We start from the raw sequence: 20505 nt of genomic DNA, 5'->3' as shown, positions 1-20505 counted from the left end.
ACTTGTCGCTCTACTGGTTTTACTAGATCTTAGTGCTGCCTTCGAACACTTTTGAGCATCCTGCTACAGAGAATGGAGCATCTTATTGGCATTAAGGGAACCGCATTAAGCTGGTTTAAGTCTTATTTATCAGATAGATCTCAGTTTGTACATGTTAATGACAAATCCTCCATACACACTAAAGTCCCACATGGTTCTGTCCCTGGACCGATTCTTTCACCTTATATATGCTTCCCATAGGAAATATTATGGAAGCACTCCATAAATTTTCATTGTTATGCTGATGATACACAATTATATTTGTCGATAAAACCAGAAGAAACCGATCAGTTAGCTAAACTTCAAATGTGCATTAAGGAAATAAAAAGCTGGATGACTTGCAATTTTCTGATGTTAAACTCAAAACTGAAGTCTCTGACCTGGCCCCGAAGTCCTCTGACACTCAATATCTAAAGATATTGTTACTCCCGATGATGTTGTGTTGTCCTCCAGCACCACAGTAAGAAATCCGGCTGTTATTTTTGATCAGGATATGTCCTTTGATTCTCACATAAAATTAACGACAAGGACTGCATATTTTCACCTAAAAAAAACAACTAGTCCATGCATTTGTTACTTCTAGGCTGGACTATTGCAACTACTTATTATCAGGCTGCTCCAATAAGTCTGTTAAGAGTCTCCAGTTGGTCCAAAATGCTGCAGCTCGTGTACTAACTAAAACAAGAGAACATATTTCTCCTGTATTAGCTTCTTTGCACTGGCTACCTGTAAAATTTAGAATAGAATTTAAAATCCTTCTCCTTACCTACAAAGCTCTTATTGGTCAGGCTCCGTCGTATCTTAAAGAGCTCATAGTACCGTATTACCCGACTAGATCGCTGTTCTTTGAGAATGCAGGACTACTTGTCGTTCCTAGAGTCTCCAAAAGTAGAATGGGAGGCAGATCCTTCAGCTACCAAGCTCCTCCCCTGTGGAACAAACTCCCAAGTGTTGTTCGGGAGGAAGACACTGTCCCCATATTTAAGAGTAAACTTAAAACTTTCCTCTTTGATAAAGCTTACAGCTATGGCTTAAGTGCCCTTAGCTATGTTGTTATTGGCATTCAATTTCTCTTAGAACCTGAATGTACGGATAATCCTGTTCCTGATACTCTGACCTTCTCTCCTCTCTGTCGGTATCATTCATGTCTCATAAATGCATGTTACTAATTCAGCTACTTCCCGGAGTTGTTTGCACTTTGTCGTCTCTGAGGTCTCTGCTGATCGTGGTGGTGCCTGCTGCCATGGTCCTGCATGACGCTTCCTGCTGCTAATCACTATTACTCATATATTCTATCATTAGTTTTATAAACTATAAAATTTGTAGCCATGAAAACACCATCAGTGGTATGTTTGCTGTATCACAGCTGTTATTACCGCTACTCATCATTGATCATATTTACTCATAATTATTATCATTGTCATATTCTGTCACCTAAGCTGTGCTTGTTTCTACTACTCTATATTAACTGCCATAACATATAAGTAATATTCACATTACTAATGATATTATTATAGTTACTTTTACTTTTGTGGTTGCTTGCATCTCTGGAAGGGTGTCTGTCTGTCTCTCTATGTCCATCCGTCTGTCTTTTCTCTCTTTCTCCCTCCTTTTCTTCCTCCCCAACCGGTGCAGACAGATGTCTGTCCTCCACAGAGCTGGGTCTGTTCCACGTTCCTGCCTGTTAAAGGGAAGGTTTCCGTTGCCACCGTACTCTACTGGGGAATTGTTGAGTCTATGTAAATCATAAATAAGTCATAGAGTGTGGTCTCTACCTAGTCTGTAAAGTGTTCTGAGATAACTTCTGTTATGATTTGGCACTGTAAATAAAATTGAATTGAATTGAATTGTGAACCTGCCTTGAGTAGTCAGAAGACTAGAAGGGGGTTTACAAGTAAAAGTCTGTTTACCATTTACCATTCACACTGCTAATGTTAAATTAAGGAGCTCAAGTCTGTTCTAGAGTCCTCTGATTTAAATATGTCCTGTATTTTAGAGCTGTCCACGTGTGATCTGATCACTCTGGACAGATTTAAGAAAAAGGTCTGATTGGGGCTGTGGTGAACCATTTAGCAGCTGAAGATTGGGGTGGTGGATCCTCTGGGGGACCAGAGGGTGTGTGCCAATTACAGGGGTATCACACTACTCAGCCTCCCTGGTAAAGTCTACTCCAAGGTGCTGGAAAGGAGGGTTCGTCCTATAGTCCAACCTCAGATTGAAGAGGAACAATGCGGATTCCGTCCTGGACGTGGAACAACGGAACAGCTCTTCACTCTCGCAAGGATCCTGGAGGGGGCCTGGGAGTATGCCCATCCAGTCTACATGTGTTTTGTGGATCTGGAGAAGGCATATGACCGGGTCCCTCGGGAGATACTGTGGGAGGTGCTGCGGGAGTATGGGGTGAGGGGGTCACTTCTGTGGGCCGTCCAATCTCTGTACACCCAAAGCGAGAGCTGTGTCCGGATCCTCGGCAGTAAGTCGGATTCGTTCCTGGTGGGGGTTGGCCTCCGCCAGGGGTGTGCTAAATCTGAGGCTGTGGCTCTCAGCAGGAAACCGGTGGATTGCTTACTCCAGGTAGGGAATGAGTCCTTACCCCTAGTGAAGGAGTTAAAGTACCTCGGGATCATGTTCACGAGTGAGGGGACGATGGAGCGTGAGTTTGGCCGGAGAATCAGAGCAGCGGGGGCAGTGTTTCAGTCGCTTTACCGCACCATTGTGACGAAAAGAGAGCTGAGCCGGAAGGCAAAGCTCTCGATCCACCGGTTAATCTTCGTTCTTACGCTCACCTATGGTCATGAAAGCTGGGTCATGACCGAAAGAACTAGGTCGTGGGTACAAGCAGCCGAAATGGGTTTTCTCAGGAGCGTGGCGGAGTCTCCCTTAGAGATAGGGTGAAAAGTTCAGCCATCCGTGAGGAACTCGGAGTAGAGCCGCTGCTCCTTTGTGTTGAAAGGAGCCAGTTGAGGTGGTTCGGGCATCTAGTAAGGATGCCCCCTGGGCGCCTCCCTAGGGAGGTGTTCCAGGCATGTCCAGCTGGGAGGAGACCTCGGGGAAGATCCAGGACTAGGTGGAGAGATTATATCTCTGCCAAAGCTGCTGCCCCCGCGACCCGACCCCGGATAAGCGGTTGAAGATGAGATGAGATAGTGATGTTTTCCAGGAGTTGGTGGAGACCAGATAAGGGCTATAAGGAGAGTGAATATTTGACATTTATCACATGGACACAAACACCACTCCAAATGGATCCTAATGTTTGTATTCCAGTGTTGTGTCTGCTTGACCATTGTTGGCTAACACGTTCCCTATGCCACCTTGAAAGGTGATCATATGTTAGTGTTGTGCTCACTGCCACAGTTCATGCAGGTTCAAACAGTGTAGTGTAGAAAAAGATAAAGTCTTACACTTTCTCAATATAACTCTCTCAACACAATGTTGACTTGTATCTGTGCTATTGGTGTAAATCATCAATAGTTTTCAATGTTTTAACTGTGATCATTAATGTGACTGTGTTACCAGCCAAGAACGTGCCTGTGCTGGCAGAGCTGTTCTCAGGATCCTCAGCAGGCTCAGTGAAACGCCTGGACATCAGGTAAGAGCTGCCTCAGGCTGCTGCTGCTCTGGATAACACGGCTCCGTTCTATTAGCCTGGATTTACTGTTACTCACTGGCACTTGAATAAAGTCTACACCGTATACCTTAAAAAACATTACATTTCCAATGATGAATGCCCCCATACTAACATGTTCATCGAACAGCCGCTGTAGATTTCATTTCCAGAAATTGTTCAATTAATAGCAGCGCGTTGTATAAAGCATGGCAGAAAAAAAGATTCTAGATTGATGGTAAAACTTACTCCCTATGTGTCCTGCTTGCAGCTCCACAGGGGAGCGTTCAATGTCTTCATCACATTTGTTAGTTAGTGTGGACGGACATGGATGTATATGGATGTTCTTTGGGAAATAAAGAAATACAAAGGATTCCATTTTAAATTAATTCTTTCCCCTGTGGTCCTTCAGCACAGTCTTAATGAATATGTCGTACTGCATTTCATTACTGCATTCGTGAATGTGAGAAATACAGCCTTTTGAATCCCGTTATTTATAGCTTTTACTGTTAGAGAATTGATTTATGTATTTTAGTAATCAATACATTCAGTTAGTGGGTTAAATAGCGAATGACTCTAAAATTATTTTTTAAATCTTTAATGTAAACTACATGTGTGTCAAACTGCAAATGCACCATTTGTATTGTGTAAAGTAACTACAGTTACCTAATATAATGGTCGTCAGTGTTTAATGTGTTTTTGACTACATTATATCATAGTTTCCATGTGCTGCCTTTTGTCCTGAACAGTTCGAACTTCATTCAGCCTGCTGAGCTGCTGGACTTCACTCAGAGATTGAGTGCACATCAGCCTCCCTACCGACTGACCCTTGACCTCAGGAAAAACCCAGCGGATCGAGACCCTGACACATGGAATACCGCACTTATGAAGCTTCATCCGTTCTGTGTTCTCCTGGTTGAAGGATGGAATTCCACTGACACAATGGCAGACCACATCAGCAACATGTGAACAGCTGCAACTGTGTGTCAAACACTCCCTGTGGAAGTGAACAGTGGCTGTAAAAAGTTTACACTAAAGTTTGTCATTGTCCCCGCCAGAAGAGTGACTCAGTTCACTGCAGACAGTTGTAGATTCCAATGAAGAATCCCAATTTAAATGCACGGCTTCCATTCTGTTTACACTGATCAGTTCAACATGACCACATACTGTACTGTGACACAAGTGGTTTTACAAGTTCTTAGAGACATTTGACTTAGTTTACAATCGGGGTCAGAAATGAACGGTGTGCAGAGGCCAAAAATGTCCCTGAAAAACAGGATTCAAATATAAAATGTATGTATGTATTTACTTTTAAAAATTATTTATTTTAGACAGTGACTGCAAAACTTAACCCTCAAATATTTATTTGTTTTGCTTTAACTAATTGTACATATGTTTTAATAAATGATAGATCATCCCATTAGTTTGACATTTGAATCATTTATTAAACCAGCGTCTGTTACTCTTCCAGAGTGTGAGTGACAGTGGACATTAAGATACAACTGAAAACCTGGAGGATTGACGTTGAGGTGAAGAGCAGTTTCACAGCAGCTATCTCACACCTCCTCATTGTCTTTTACTTTACATTAGACAAACAGCATTGACACCCACTACCAGATCATTAGTAAGAACCAAGTAGAAAAAAACAATCAGAAAAATGGATTAAAAGAACATCTTTTTCTTAGTGGATTTTTTAAAGCTAAATACTGTTACATTTATTTCTGTAAATTCAGTTTTTCCTTGTATATTCTCATATTTTAGTAAATTCAAGTTGAGAGTGAGGACCCTATGTCTGCATGCTAACTACAACCATCTCTTACATCAAACAAAGACTCACACAAACACACACCACTTACACACTCATACACACACTGCTGCAACATTTCAGCTTGGCCAGGCTATCTCCGAGGCTTCTCATCTCCCGGGATTAGTCAGGAAATCAAACCATTTTGCTAAATTCATACCTCATAAAGAAGTCAGTTGTCTAATGAGGGATGCATCTAACTGAACCGTGTGTCCTTTTTGAATTTTCTTGAGGAAACAAGCGCAACTTCATGTCAAAAAACAATATGGGACAGGATGGCCTATTCAATTTCTCTGAAGATGGAAGCTGACTGGACTCCACTTGACTTACTTGCAAGCGTAGTTTACACATTTTATCTTGTTAGTAAGCTAGTCACCAATTAATTTAGTGTAGGGTTAGGACTGTTCAAACCTGGCAACCCCACTATGAGGACAGGACGTTATGTTTGTCTTCTGTATAGCAACTAGTTTGATTGTAAGAATATGGTTGATCTCAGGTGCTCATATTGTCCAACGCATAGCAAGCTGTCTCTCTGCGCAGAATGTCTGCAGCATGCTTCAGTGATAGATGAGGATGCAGCTTCTGTACACTGATGGCCGACTGCTACGACCCATGATCTCAATGACACATCAAGGAGTCTTTCTCTGCAAATGTCTGGTTTGCATAGACCTTAACAAAAGAAACTATTCCTCCAGGCAAATCACTTCTTTTTGGAGTATGAATCAGGCTTACAGTTAAATGTCAGGGCTTCAAAAGACCTTGTGGTACTTAAAGTGTAACTCCAGCAAAATTGGACCCCACAGCCTTTTTCCAGCATGAATATACTGTACATCAAATAAGCCATTGAGACAAGTTTTTTGGGTGATCACCTATAAACAGAGAAATCCTGGTAGCAGTCAGACATGGCTAACAGTGATTAGCTCGGGGCAGTACACTGAAGGCATTAAAACGTCTTTTTTAACCACTAATGCTGCTCAAAATAACAGCAAACCACTGCAGTAGCATGAGAAGAGTCCCTACACAGAAAAAAAAGCAGCAACAACGTAGTTAGTGAACCCAGAGTTTATTAAAAGAGTGTTTAACAATACTACAAATCTTTGCAGCTGGCTCTTTTTACAGAACAAGTTCAGTTCTATTGAACCTCAATAGAACTGAACTCCAGTGCATTCTGTAATCGGCTTGTATGGACTGCCTCTAAATATGGCCGTACTCGGCTTCTAAGACTTGTAGTATTGTAAAACACTCTTTTAATGAACTCTGGGACCTCTTAACTACATTGTTGGATTGTTTTAGCGCTCTGCCCCGAGCTACTCAGTGTTAGCCATGTCTGGCTGCTAGCGTCTGTCCAGGATTTCTCTGTTTATAGGTGATCACCCAAAAAACTTGTCTTGATGGCTCATTTGCTGTAAATTCATGCTGAAAAAGGCCATGGGGTCCAATGGAAACCTGTGTAGTCCGGACTTTAAATTGCTGTTTTTAATGACCTCTATCAATGTGAGGAAAGTTTGCACTAACAAGAATTGGAGGGGGAAAAAAAAACACCCTCCACCCCCACCCTGTTACATTAACTTCCACAGCAATTTCCACTGTTACATATGGTGCTTCTTCTTGTTTCTCTATATACTTATTTTTACATAGTCTGTACAGTGTCAATGTTATCTGTGTGGAGCGTGAATGTTAGAGCGAGCTGACATCATACATACAGGGACACTTCACAGGCTCTTCACAAAGAAAAAAGGTTCATGTAGCTGAAGATGAACTGTGAGACTGGAAGTCAGTGTTTTCTCAGGGTGGTCCATGTGTGTGTGTGTGTGTGTGTGTGCGTGCGTGTGTGTGTGTGTGTGTGTGTTTTTCCATGGAGCATTCGCAATCATCCTTCGAGTTGTGTCAAAAACCTTGAGATCAATCTGATACAGCAAGCTTCACAGAGTCTCACATCACCATGTATGTGCCCTTTCATATTGAAAACAACAGTCAATCGCACAGACGCAATCATACACGTACACACACTCGTGCTGTAACAAAAACACACACTGGAGCCAACAATATAATATCTTGAGAAGGCATCTCAAATAAATATAAATAAATTAAATCATAGAAAAAGAATGGGTTAAAAAACAAATAGATTCTGTTAAATACAACAAAATTGGCAAATGAGTACAACAGTACTTGACAAAGACCTTATGAATGCAAGAGACGGGTACGCTTTGTAAACAATGACAGACGGACGGACAGGTAGACACATTCACAAATCATTAGTGAGCAGAAAGGCCTGTTGGGCTCAGTGGTGGTGGTGGTGGACTCTGTGGGGTCGGGTGGGGTGGGAGGATGAGCCTGAGGGGATTGTGGGAGAGCAAATCCCACCCAAGAAGTAGGAGCATGCTGTGCTGTGTTTAAACATTATGGATAGGGCCTTTTTGGCAGTGCTGCTATTATCCCTACTACTGTTTATGTTGCTCATGGATTCAGGAGGGCTGTGGTCCACAGACAAAGTGACTAGACAGCACCAATACTACGGCAGAGGGAGCGGGACATGATTACCTCATGTCAAGATTGTTGAGAGATCAGTTTACATATTACAACCAAGACTAAGCAACTATGTCAGGGCCAAGGCAAGAGTCACTGAGCTCCTTTGTCAGCACACGTTCCTTCCATGTGTTAAGTGATAAGAACATGGACACCAAAATCCACCTGGACTGTAGTTACTGTCTCCAGTGCAGCATGCTAGTCTACATACTATAGCAATTACTATTCTGCATAGCATGTAACACTGAGTACACTCTAACAACATTACCACTAACCCCAGTGTCCCCAATCTATAATAATAGGTAATAAAAATAATAATGTGTAATGTAATCTATAATAATAAAATAATATAATCCATAATAATACTAATAATAATAATGTGAAATTAATCTATAATAATATTAATAATATATCATACCTTATTTGTTGATATTGTTTTGTCATATAATTTGAATCTGTAACTAGTAACTCAATGGCTCACATGAATGCAGTGGAGGAAAAAGATGTGTGCTAAACTGTCAGCAGGAGCCTATAAACAGCAGAGTGTCCATACTCACTCTGTCCTATGTGCTCATTGTATAGAGACAACTCCATGCAGTGTGAGCAGTATGTAAATTTAGCATGTGAAATGTGTTAATATGCATTAATAGAACTATGAAAAGGGTTTCTCCAGCTCACCGAGGTCACACGTCAAAGACCTTTTTTTCAACAGCACATAGAATGCTTGAAAAACCAGTAGAATTATTATAGAATTTGTCACCATTTCCCTGCAATGCATAATAATATTAACCTGACTCCACCAGATGGATTGACTCAGATAATCCTCATTGTCTCAGCAGATCCATCTGGGAACTCTGGTTTGGAGATCTCTTGGGAAAGGGTGAAAATACTGGTTGCTGATTGGATAAACCATCCGTCTATCACCAACATACGGGCCAAATCAACCAATCAGATCAATGAAGCAACATGTGGGTAAAGGATACTTTCTGTTTGTGTAACGTGACTTTACGGATCAAAGGCCCAATTTCAGGATCCTGGTCCATATTCAACAGAAGGATCCAGAGAAAGCTGGCTAAGTGCCTACAGTAGGCAGGAGAAACCATTAGACAAGAACAGACTTCTGTAAATGACAGAAAAGGAAATTGGACCTCTTAAGGGAAACTAAATAAGCCCACTGCTTTTTAAGACAGCCAATGGCCCTTACAGGAAGTATGAGTCACAGCCAACTTGGATAATAACATGTGTTGAGTATGTTGTGTTCACGTCATACTTCTCCAATGTACAAAAGATTCAAACACTATGCTAGGATGTGTAGAATCCCAGCACAGTGGAAGCTTTGATGTCGTAACACAACGAGGGCTGATTTAGTGTCCACGTTCTCTTCACTTGATGGCCAACAGAGCCTCACCTCACCACTGCCTTCACAGCTACACTTGTGTACAGTCAGACAACATCTGACTAACATTTCCCCCACATGGGTTTGTCTTAGCACAGGTGTGCAGTCTTGAGACCGGATCACACACCGAGGAGCCTCTGTGTTCAGTTCTGAGCTCCTACTAAGTTGTGGCAGTGCAGTGAGGCTTTATATCTTGTGAAAATCTGGTGCTGAACCCTACGAATGCATTGCTAAGCCAGTGTGTGTGTGTGTGTGTGTGTGTGTGTGTGTGTGTGTGTGTGTGTATGTGTGTGTGTGTGTGTGTGTATGTGTTGGTGTGTGCGTGTGCATGTGCGTGCGTGTGTATGTGTGTGTGTGAGCAGGGGAAAACAAAGAGGAAAATGTGTCCATATAAAACAGACAGATTGGATTTCAAGTAAACCTCTGAGGTCCTGAACTCTTGGTCCAATGAAATGATGAGATCCCTGCTTATTCCTTCGGCCTGTATGTGTGTACTGTATTCATGTATGTGAAGGCACACACAGCACTGTTAGAATATGAAAACCTTGGAACTCCAATATTGGTGTTTTTCTTCTAGAAATGAAAGAACTACATCTAGAGCAATAGAAAAAACAGCTGGTTCAACTCAAAATGTGCATTGGTCAATGTGGAAACAAGGCAGTTTTGTTAGTTCCACAAAAGTAAACATGGAGAGGTGAGGTGTCCACACAGGGGCAGCAGCCTGTGTGGGGGATGTTCCTGTGTGCACGGGCCTATCATGGAGGGGCTTAAAGGGAGTGTAGTGGAGGCTGGGGGAAAGGTATGGATGGTGTGTGTGTGTGTGTGTGTGTGTGTGTGTGTGTGTGTGTGTGTGTGTGTGTGTGTGTGTGTGTGTGTGTGTGTGTGTGTGTGTGTGTGTGTGTGTGTGTGTGTGTGTGTGTATGTGTGTGTATGTGTGTGTGTATGTGTGTGTGTGTGTGTGTGTGTGTGTGTGTGTGTGTGTGTGTGTGTGAGTGTGTGTGTGTGGTGGGGGGGCTATAGGATCCCATCCATGAAGCTGGTGTCCAGCCGCTGGATGAGCACCCGAATGAAGGACATCTCCTTGCGGGTGTTCTCAAAGATGACCCTGGGGTCGTCGGACTGGCAGCGCAGACAGTTGGGAGCCATCACCATGGCCAGGTTGTTCACATCCATCTTGGTGATGGCCACGTTAGCAGCCTGGGCAAACACCTGAACACACACAACATACAGCAGAGGATTCTAAAGTCAGATTTGTATTCTACAGACTTTCTGAATACTTTCTGGGGTCATGTGGGGTCATTAGTTTATGAAAAAACATTAACTCAACGTCAAAACAACGTTGAACACCAAATAGTTGAAATGGTGTTGTTAATTCACTGTGGATTCAACATTGAAATGTCAACATTTTTCAAGTTGTATGTCAAATCAACATTATTTTTTACAACTATGACTTTTAAACATTTTGTTGAAATATATCAGTAGAAAAATTAGGTTGTTCCAACACTCAGACAATGCTGATCAATGAACTGTTGAGAAAGTGTAAATAATGATACAATGTTGAACGATCAACTCTGAATTAAACGTTTGTTGAGTCGTGATGAAAGTCCTTTCTACATCTCCCGGCATCTTCATGATCATTTTAGAAGATCGTTCAATACAAGGGCGTGATTGGAGGACAGTTGCTGTCAATCACACAAACAAGACTAGAACTGCATTCTTTTGGCTCTGAAGGTTCCAGACATCACCCGCTTGTGCATGCACAAAGTGGGTTGCCATCGTCAGGTTCAGCAGATTTTGACCTGGACCGGTTCAAACGGTTGGGCCATTTTTCTCCAGGTTAAACTTCGACATGTTTTTCATGAAAATGAACGTTGAAAAAAAGACTGCTTGTGTGTGAAATGTTGGCACACTTGGATCATTCAGCCATGTCCGATAATAAAGCGTCAGTGAAACGTCTTCATTCATCTTCTTCCTGGTCTTGCTTTGGCCAGTAGGCTTCTTCCTTGCTGACTGTGCCTGTTGTGAACATTTGGATGACAGTGCATTTGGTGCTTCCTATGTAATGTAGATGAGATCTCTTCAAGATGATTAGTACTAATAATTAGTAAAAACTAAAGATTTTACAGATGACCCCTTTGTTCAGGGTTTTTTGCACCGTTTTAGGACAATCACAGATACAGCGTTCTGCAAACTTGGTTTTAATGTTTCCATTTCAAGGTGTCAAGGCACATCCATACTTTACTTTACTTTAGTAGTAAAAACAGTGTAACAAAAATATAGTGTGTCAAACTATGTTGAAAGGCAGGACTTTATAGTGATGTCGAAATTTCAACAACAAAATCCAGTGTTTATCCAACACTGACACCTGACGTTGATTCAACAGCAACTCAACATTAAAATGCCAGCTGGGAAGCTACCACTTCAGCCATCCATGTTCATATGAACCATAGTGATGTGGTCACCAGTAGTTTGGCAGTGTTGAAAAAGTCCCAATGTATTAGTTTTGAAAATGGTAACAACAGAATCTTTTTGGACAAACATGGTTTTCCATACAGCAAACTTGATCTGTGGCAAATGTGTTCTTCTCTTTAAAGCTGAAGTCGGTACCTTTTTATGAAAAATATGTTTTTTCATATTTGCTGAAACTGTCACGATATCCTGACAACACAATGAAACAGGCCATCTGTGAACAAGTCATGAAGCTCTTCCTCCACCTTCTGTCTCAACAATCAGCTGCATTATAATTCACTGTGAATGAGCTCATAATGGACTATAAATTTGCTCTTCATAGAAAGGGCTAGCTGAAAACTCTTTATGAGAGAAATAAACAGTAACAGAATCTATGCTGCGTTTCAGTAGTGGTTCAACACGCCCTCGTTCACTTCTCCTCACCACTTTCCCTCGTACCAATAGTCTGATAAACTGAAGGGACCTTGGTGAGATGGACCCTCAGAGGGCTGAGTGATCGAGTGAACGATGGTCTCTCCAGAGGTGGATATCACCCACAATGCATTGCAGTTGGGCATTTGGGGGAAGAGAATACATCCAGGGGACAGTGGCAGTGATTGCTCATCACTAAAGAAAAACAATATCCATAAATAAAGAAATGTTTTATCATCATTAAAAAACTTCACTATCTCACATGTTTTTCAGTTTCCTATGTATAATATCTGATTATAAGTCTGTTTTCTTACATGTGTCGGCTGTTCGCCTGTTAAGCAGATAAAGAAATATCATCGATGCTTCATATTTTACTGAAAAATGTCTGTTGCAGTAAATATTTAACCTCCTTAGTTTGTATATCTATACTCGACTTGTTGGTTTCTTCTCGACATTATCTGTAAACGCATGGAATACATTTTATATTGCAATTTATCAGAGCAACAATAATGATGATAACCATGATACAGATCACAAACAGAAGTTTCTGAATCAAAGATGATGCAGCTGTTTACAAAGTGCAGACGGTGCAGACATATTGCAATCATCCGTAAAATTAGTCTAAAGGTATTTGTGATTATTAGTCAGAAGCAGTAGAGCTCTAAACCTGCACCTGGTGGTGGATCCATTATAGTTTGGGCTGAAGTGAACGAGGGCAGGTGAGTTCCATTTCATCGCCCGCCCTGTTTCTCTCTGCTCTCCAAGTTTCCTCTGTGTGGTGTGTGCTGTTACGTGAAGGAGGGCGCGTTGAACAACTAATAAAATGCAGCTCTTGATTCTTATTGAGTTCAGAGCAGTCATTGACACCGTCAGAGTCCTCGGCTCTGATTGGTTGTCGGTCAGGCGCAGTGGATCCAGCAGATGTCATTAGGAGCAGACAGGAGCAGAAGGTGGAGGAAGAGCTACATAACTTTTTCACAGATGGTGAGGATGCTGTGAGGATATAGTGACAGTTTCAGCAAATATTTAAAAAACAACAACATTTTTTTACAGAAAGTTACTGACTTCAACGCAGCTGTGAAATAATGCTACTGGTGCCACATCCAAAGCTGAATGCTGAAGCCAGTGTTTAAAGGACAAAAACCCAAACCATAGTTCTCATTATATGTAGTCTACATAGATAGTCATTATGGATGCTATATGTGCCGACAGTGTGGATTTTATTTTTCCAGGTTTTGAGACATCTGCCTCAATACAATGGAGCTGAATGGAGTTTAGTGTGTGTGCTGATTTCAGCACTGAAACGCTATATTGAAAAAATCAACACTGATGTTTCTTTATAGATTAAATGTTCAAAACATGCCCCGTGGGTGTATTATTATTATTATTTTAAATAAAGCTTTTAATAAAGTTTCTACATATTTAGACTTTAAGGTTGATATTGTGTGTTTTACCTGTAGGAAGCGGATGAGGTAGCAGAGCACCAGTTTGTTGATGTGTGGCAGGCCCAGCACCACATTGACAGCTGCCTCTGGGTTGTCATAGTGACTGATGCACTCCTCATAGAACTCATGAGGGATCAGTGGCTCCTCCAGCTCCCTGTACCAGAGCTTCAACAGAGACGCTGGGGGCACACAGATGCAGAAGCAGCATGAGACCTCACATTTAAAACCTGACATGAAGCAATTTTAACACCGGTCTCTGAAGACGAGATTTCTGGGTTTCAGGTGTAGCCAGCGATATCCAAATAACCAATCAACACTGTGCAGGCGTCAACACTTTGGCTTCAACACTGGTCTGTCCGTCACTACAGCTTGGCACTCACTAACTGATTATTCACACATTATATATGCTTTCTACTGAGAAAAACCACCAGGCTTCTAAACCAGAAACTACACAACTGGACATGTTCATGTAAAATTGGGGAGAAATGCCCAACATCATCAGCAACCAGGATTGCAGGTTTGTTAGCATGTAGCTAAATGTAGCAGTGGATGTAACATAAAGTGTTGTTCATTTGTCCTCAGTTACAGATCAGAGTTCTGCTGCAACATGCTCCATTGTGTGTTTTAGTTCAGAAGCCTTTAATAACTGTGTGTTATATCACTATCTCTCTAAACAGATATCTGCATATGAATGCCCATAATGAATAAAAAGTGGTCTAAATCATCTTCAGCTGCACTCTCCAACAGTGTCTTTGTTTACCTGGGATGTGTGGGTCTTCCAGTCCTGTGGGGATCTTCCACTGATCCACTTGAAGCTTGAGGGCATTGACTTCATCAATGTCCCCTGGTACCCTGAAGGTCAAAGGTCACAAGCTGGTTACACTTCAGCCCCTCATCTTTCCGGTCTCAGTTTTGTCTTCTCTCTCTGTCTTTATACCCTGGTTTCTACAAAGTTGTTGTGTAAAAACCTAAATTACTGTAAACAGCTGGACAATGAAGGAGAGAACTGGGGCTGAGTGGTTTCTGTCACAGGAAAATGTGTGCGTTTGACATCTAACTAAAGGAGAACAAAGGCGTTCTGCTGAGTTCAGACTAAGGTATTGGAAAACTGATAATTCTGGACTGAAGCTGCAGATATCGGGGGCAATATCTATTCTCTCTAAAGCAACTTTGATCACCTTAGAGAGAATGCATAATGAAGCTTGCCATATCAACTCTTATGTCAAAATTGTGTTTACAGCTCTTCACTGCCCCCAAGTGGGAAAAAACTGTTTTGCAGGTTAAAGTTATAATATAGACTGTGTAGCTGAGAGGCTTCGTCACTGTTTGAGGCTCTGGCCTAGCACAACTACACTACACCACTGATCTCATGTCTCTGTTCCTTTCCTCATCATTCTTTTTGGGGTTTATCTGTGAAATAAGGACTAGGAAAATGATAGGATAAGATCTGGATCAGATTCCGACTGAGACATCCCACTGTGCGTCCGGTCTAAAAACCCTAAATGTCAAAACATCAAACACTATATGCACATGTGACTTCCTGCAAACTGCTTAAGTTTCTTTCTTATTTGTTGTAAGAGATAAATATGCAAGATTCCTTATCTGCCATACACTGACATATCCAAGCATTAATGGATAAAAGTGGGATCAAGAATAACTTCCCCAGTTGTACATCAAAAACAACACAACTAATGAAATAGTATAGTTAATAAATGATTACACAACTCAATGTTTCTGGATCAGATTTAACAAATATGTTATAGGATCATCCTATCAGTCTGTCTTTTATTCATTTACAATCAAAAGAATGATTCTCAGACAGGGGCATCACTAACTCCTACACAGACAACCAACAGAATGCAAAAACATTTCTTGTTACTACACAATGTACAGGCTCAATAATAATCAGACCAGCACTTCCTCTCTATAAATCGAACTTTTATTCATGACAACTGGATGGATACAATGATAAATATACTTTACGTACAGCATGTGATTAAACAAATGGAATTCTGCTCCCTTCTCCACTCACCTGAAGATACCTTCTGTCTGGTCTCCATTGAGACCCAGAACTTCTTCAGAGAGCCGAGTCTGCACCCAGGGCAGCTGGCTGTCTGGATACCGCTCCTTTTGGAGCGCCATCACTTCATCCAGGGAGGAGCCAAACATCGAGGGACTGAAGATGGCATTCCTGGCGTGCTTGATCTCCTCCAGACAGGGCTTCTGCAGGCCCTGGAGACAGAGAAACACACACAGGAGTCCATGTTAATACAGCAACTGAAGGGCAGAATGTGGGTCTGAAAGCAGTGGGAGGAGACGGTTAAATCTACCCATGTCCATCCACAGGACACACAGCTCTTTAATGTGCTGTCAGGTTAGCAGGTTAAAACCAGTCAAACACTGGGGAGTCCAAAAAGTGACAAATGATCTCCGTCAGTGACCTGCTGTGATTCTGGCACTACATGCTACACAGGCTCTGAGCCAAGCTGCTGCCTGTCTTAAACATCTACAGCAAACCAGCACCAGCCCTTCAGTATAATGACATTTAAGATGATTCTGATTGTCAAACATCAGAAATACGAGGAAAAAAAAATATAACTCCAGTAAGGTTTTAAATGCAGGACATGTAGTGGAGAATTTTAAGTGTGGTATCGGTACTTTTAACTCGGAACAGTAATCTGAATACTTCTTCCACTACTAGGAATAGTATGACATTAGCACATTTTCATTATTTCAAATGAAAAGTCTGATGATAGTCTGAAGCAAGTGACAACTGTGACATGTTTCAACACACACACTGTAGTTTGTTTTGACTTTGTCCCACACACACCTTCCTGCTGACACTTACACTATTTAAAACATGATAGAGTTTCAAATCTAATAAAATGTTTTTAAATATTTGTGTCTTCAGGAGGAACCAGTGGGCTTGAGCCACAGGCAGCATGGAGAAGTGAGAAAGGATCGAGAGACAGACTAACACATTGTTGGTTTTGCTCTTTTAATGGGATTTATTGACATTAAGAAAATATAGAATTATAGCAGTCTAATTACTTGTCATTTGATATGAGGACAAACATCCCAAAGACAGGAAAGGTGCTGCTTACCTTTTTGGCACCAGTCAGAGCAGCTTTTGTCAGTTTCCTGTAGCAGTATTTAGCATAGCTGCTAATGGCCACTCCTGAAGAAACAGAGAAAATAAGACAAAAGAAGCATACTGGTTTATCAGAAACTGTTTCATTGCATTCAAGAATGTGTTAATAAGCCCTGGGTCAGAGCTGAAGCAGAATGGAGGCCCTGTCCCAGGTTCTCTTTCAAATGAACCAATGAAGTCCAGCCAAGCAGTCTCTAAATGCTGTCATACTCAGACTTAGGTTAAAGATGATAGCTCAGTAACATACACACATTTAAGATAAGATGATATTATCAACACAAAGATACATGGCTGTTACATTTCTCTTATGCTCTTTTGATATTGCTGAAATACTGTTCATTTATCCCCATAGACATAATAAAGAGTAGACGCCGCATTGGCACAAGAAATGCGGCCGCAATTTTGAAGCGGTCATACTTGTAGAGAAGCTCTTATTGGTCAGGCTCCATCATATCTTAAAGAGCTCATAGTACCGTATTACCAGACTAGATCGCTGCGCTCTGAGAATGCAGGGCTACTTGTCGTTCCTAGGGTCTCAAAAAGTAGAATGGGAGGCAGAGCCTTCAGCTACCAAGCTCCTCTCCTGTGGAACAAACTCCCAAGTGTTATTCGGGAGGTAGACACTGTCCCCATATTTAAGAGTAAACTTAAAACTTTCCTTTTTGATAAAGCTTACAGCTAGGGCCTACAATCCCTTAACAATGTTGTTATTTTTTAAATGATTATGTTCTGTTTAATGATGCTGCTATAGGCCTAGTCTGCCAGGGACAATACTTTTTCAGATACTCTGAGCTTCCCTCCTCTCTGTCTCTAACATTTATGTCTCATCAATGCATGTTACTAATTCAACTTCTTCCCCGGAGTTGTTTGTGCTTTGTCGTCTCGCAGGTCTCTGCTGATCGTGGTGGTGTGTGCTGCCGTGGTCCTGCATCTCTGGAAGTGTGTCTGTCTGTCTCTCTCTGTCCATGTGTCTTTTCTATCTTTCTCTCTCCTTTTCTTCCTCCCCAACTGGTCAAGACAGATGTCCGTCCTCCACAGAGCTGAATCTGTCCGACGTTCCTGCCTGTTATAGGAAAGGTTTTCGTTGCCACCGTACTCTACAGAGGAATTGTTGGGTCCATGTAAATCATAAATAAGTCATAGAGTGTGGTCTTTACCTACTCTGTAAAGTGTCCTGAGATAACCTTTGTTATGATTTGACACTATAAATAAAATTGAATTGAATTGAATTGAATAGAAGAAACAAGATGCCAGAGCACTGCGCAGCATATTCCTGCTCAAATCAGTGATTCATCAGTGCTTTGCTGTGAACATTTTAAGCAGAGCCATTTTGAGAGGACGGGTCAAACTGTCCGACTCCGAGATGGTGTTACTCCATCTGTCTTCAGCTTCCTTGTTCACCTCCACAGAGTAGGTGTATCCGTGGCGGGTGTGGGGATACTCACAAACCCAAAGCTGAGCGCTGTGGAGTTGGAGTTTACCCCCGTGGACGAGAGGATCGCCTCCTTATGCCTGCAAACAACTCTGACTGTTGTTTGTGCATATGCACCGAACAGCAGTTTGGAGTATTCGGCCTTCTTGGAGACCCTGAATGGAGTCCTGCATGCGGCTCCAGTAGAGGACTCCATAGTTCTACTGGGAGACTTCAACGCCCACGTGGGCAACGATGGAGACACCTGGAGAGGCGTGATTGGGAGGAACGGCCTGATCTAAATCCGAGCCATTGTCTGTTATTAGATTTCTGTGCTGGTCATGGATTGTCTATAACAAACACCATGTTCGAACATAAGGATGCTCATAAGTGTATGCTGCGGAGCATGGGGTGAGTGGGTCACTTGTGAGGGCCATCCAATCTCTGTACACTCAAAGCGAGAGCTGTGTCCGGATCCTCGGCAGTCAGTGAGTAAGTAAGAGGTGTGGTATAGCAGTGGCTCTATTGTACCGTTGTGACAAAAATAGAGCTGAGCCAAAGAAATCATAGCTCTCGATCTACCGGTCAATCATCCTTCCTATCACCTATGATCATGAAAGCTGGGTCATGACTGAAAGAACGAGGTTGCGGGTACAAGCGGCCGAAATGGGTTTTCTCAGGAGGGTGGCTGGAGTCTCCCTTAGAGATAGGGTGAGAAGTTCAGCCATCCGTGAGGAACTCGGAGTAGAGCCGCTGCTCTTGAGGTGGTTCAGGCATCTAGTAAGGATGCCCCCTGTGCGCCTCCCTAGGGAGATGTTCCAGGCACGTCCAGCTGGGAGGAGGCCTTGGGGTAGACCCAGGACTAGTTGGAGAGATTATATCTCCACACTGGCCTGGGACCGCCACGGGATCCCTCAGTTTGAGCTGGTTAATGTGGCCCGGGAAAGGGAAGTTTGGGGTCCCCTGCTAGAGCTGCTGCCCCCGTGACCCGACCCCTCTTAAGCGGTTGAAGATGAGTGAGATGAGTGATAATTAAAATAATAATAAATTAATTATAATAATAATAATTTAATTTAATAATTAGAATAATAAGAAATTTAAATTATTCAACAACATTAACTGATGAGCACAATTTATAAGACACTTTAACCAACAAAACAAAAATAAATAAAACAATTTGTGCCTCGTCTTCCACCGTAGTCACAGTGAAGGCAAGCTCTACATATGCTTCCTCATATTTCTTCGTCTTAGCTTTCGGGTGACTTTCAACTGTCTCATTATCTCTGTCTCTGTCTCTCTCCGCCTTTCTTTTCATCCGGGAAATATTTTTCCATGGTGTCTCTTCAGTATTTGTTCACTAGACTTCATATCTCCTGCTCTGTGCTGTGTGCGCATGCTCACTGCAACCCTACAGCATAGAGCTAATATGGCTCATACTCCCTGCACACACTCTGACATGAGATGAGAGGGCCACTGCCACCTACACCACTGCCCCCCCCTTGCATATCCAAATCAGCGCACACAGTAAAAACATACGCATCACAGTGGGGAATTTTCAGCTCCCTGAAGGTTTTCTCATTTTTTTCCCCATGTACACCAAACATTCTCTCGAATTGATTTCTTTTTACTCAATAACAATCTCCTCGATTGTGTGAATGCATTTGAATAACACCCAATAGTCACTTCTGACCATGCTCCTACCACAGTTGACATTAGTTTTCCACGTTCACCATGGAGGTTCAGTTCACACATACAGTGGGATATTAAGTTTAAAGATTTTGTTGCGACCCAAATTCCCTTTTACATAGAGTTTAATGAGACCCCTGATGTCAGCAGTGGCACTCTGTGGGAAGACCTTGAAGCTACTTCAGGGACAAGTGATATCCTATATATCTCAAGTGAGAAGGGCTGATGGGGTTGACTGGTGGAAAATGCGAAGGAACTGGTGAAACTCGATTAAACTTATTCCATCTCTTAAGGGAGAACTCTACCGAGCATCTCTCTGTTGGAGGTGCATGAGGTGATCAAGTCTATGCAAAACAGGAAATCTCCTGGTCCTCATGGTTTTACAGTTGAGTTATTTAAGGCCTACTCGATGCTATTAGCAGCCATCCTTGTGAGAATGTTCAATTAATCCTTTACTGAAGGCAGACTGCAAGCGACCTTGTATGAGGCATCTATTTCATTGCTCCTGAAGAAAGACAGGGACCCTACTTCATGTGGCACCCTCTGCATCTGTTCAGCACATT

General features: G+C 42.1%; 2 protein-coding genes across 4 annotated transcripts in view; one reads left to right on the top strand and one right to left on the bottom strand.

Annotated features, from left to right (window-relative positions):
- Positions 1-5040, top strand: part of lrrc41 (leucine rich repeat containing 41) — a 28059-nt gene extending 23019 nt beyond the window's left edge. For all 3 annotated transcript variants that reach the window (XM_083911028.1, XM_083911027.1, XM_083911026.1), the window contains exons 9-10: positions 3556-3628; positions 4393-5040. In XM_083911028.1, the coding sequence (XP_083767154.1) occupies positions 3556-3628; positions 4393-4612 (293 nt within the window). In that variant the 3' untranslated portion in view covers positions 4613-5040. The remainder of the gene's footprint in view (positions 1-3555; positions 3629-4392) is intronic.
- Positions 5041-10383: 5343 nt separating this feature from the next.
- arhgap39 (Rho GTPase activating protein 39) overlaps positions 10384-20505 on the bottom strand; it is a gene marked incomplete at both ends in the record, with an annotated part of 60177 nt that continues 50055 nt past the window's right edge. The window contains 5 exons of the mRNA XM_083911491.1: positions 10384-10578; positions 13704-13873; positions 14455-14546; positions 15727-15926; positions 16799-16872. Of these exons, the coding sequence (XP_083767617.1) occupies positions 10384-10578; positions 13704-13873; positions 14455-14546; positions 15727-15926; positions 16799-16872 (731 nt within the window). The remainder of the gene's footprint in view (positions 10579-13703; positions 13874-14454; positions 14547-15726; positions 15927-16798; positions 16873-20505) is intronic.

This window comes from Echiichthys vipera, assembly GCF_963691815.1.
Source record: "Echiichthys vipera genome assembly, chromosome: 3".
Taxonomy (NCBI): Eukaryota; Metazoa; Chordata; class Actinopteri; order Perciformes; family Trachinidae; genus Echiichthys; species Echiichthys vipera.
This window is presented reverse-complemented; position numbering and strand designations above follow the sequence as displayed.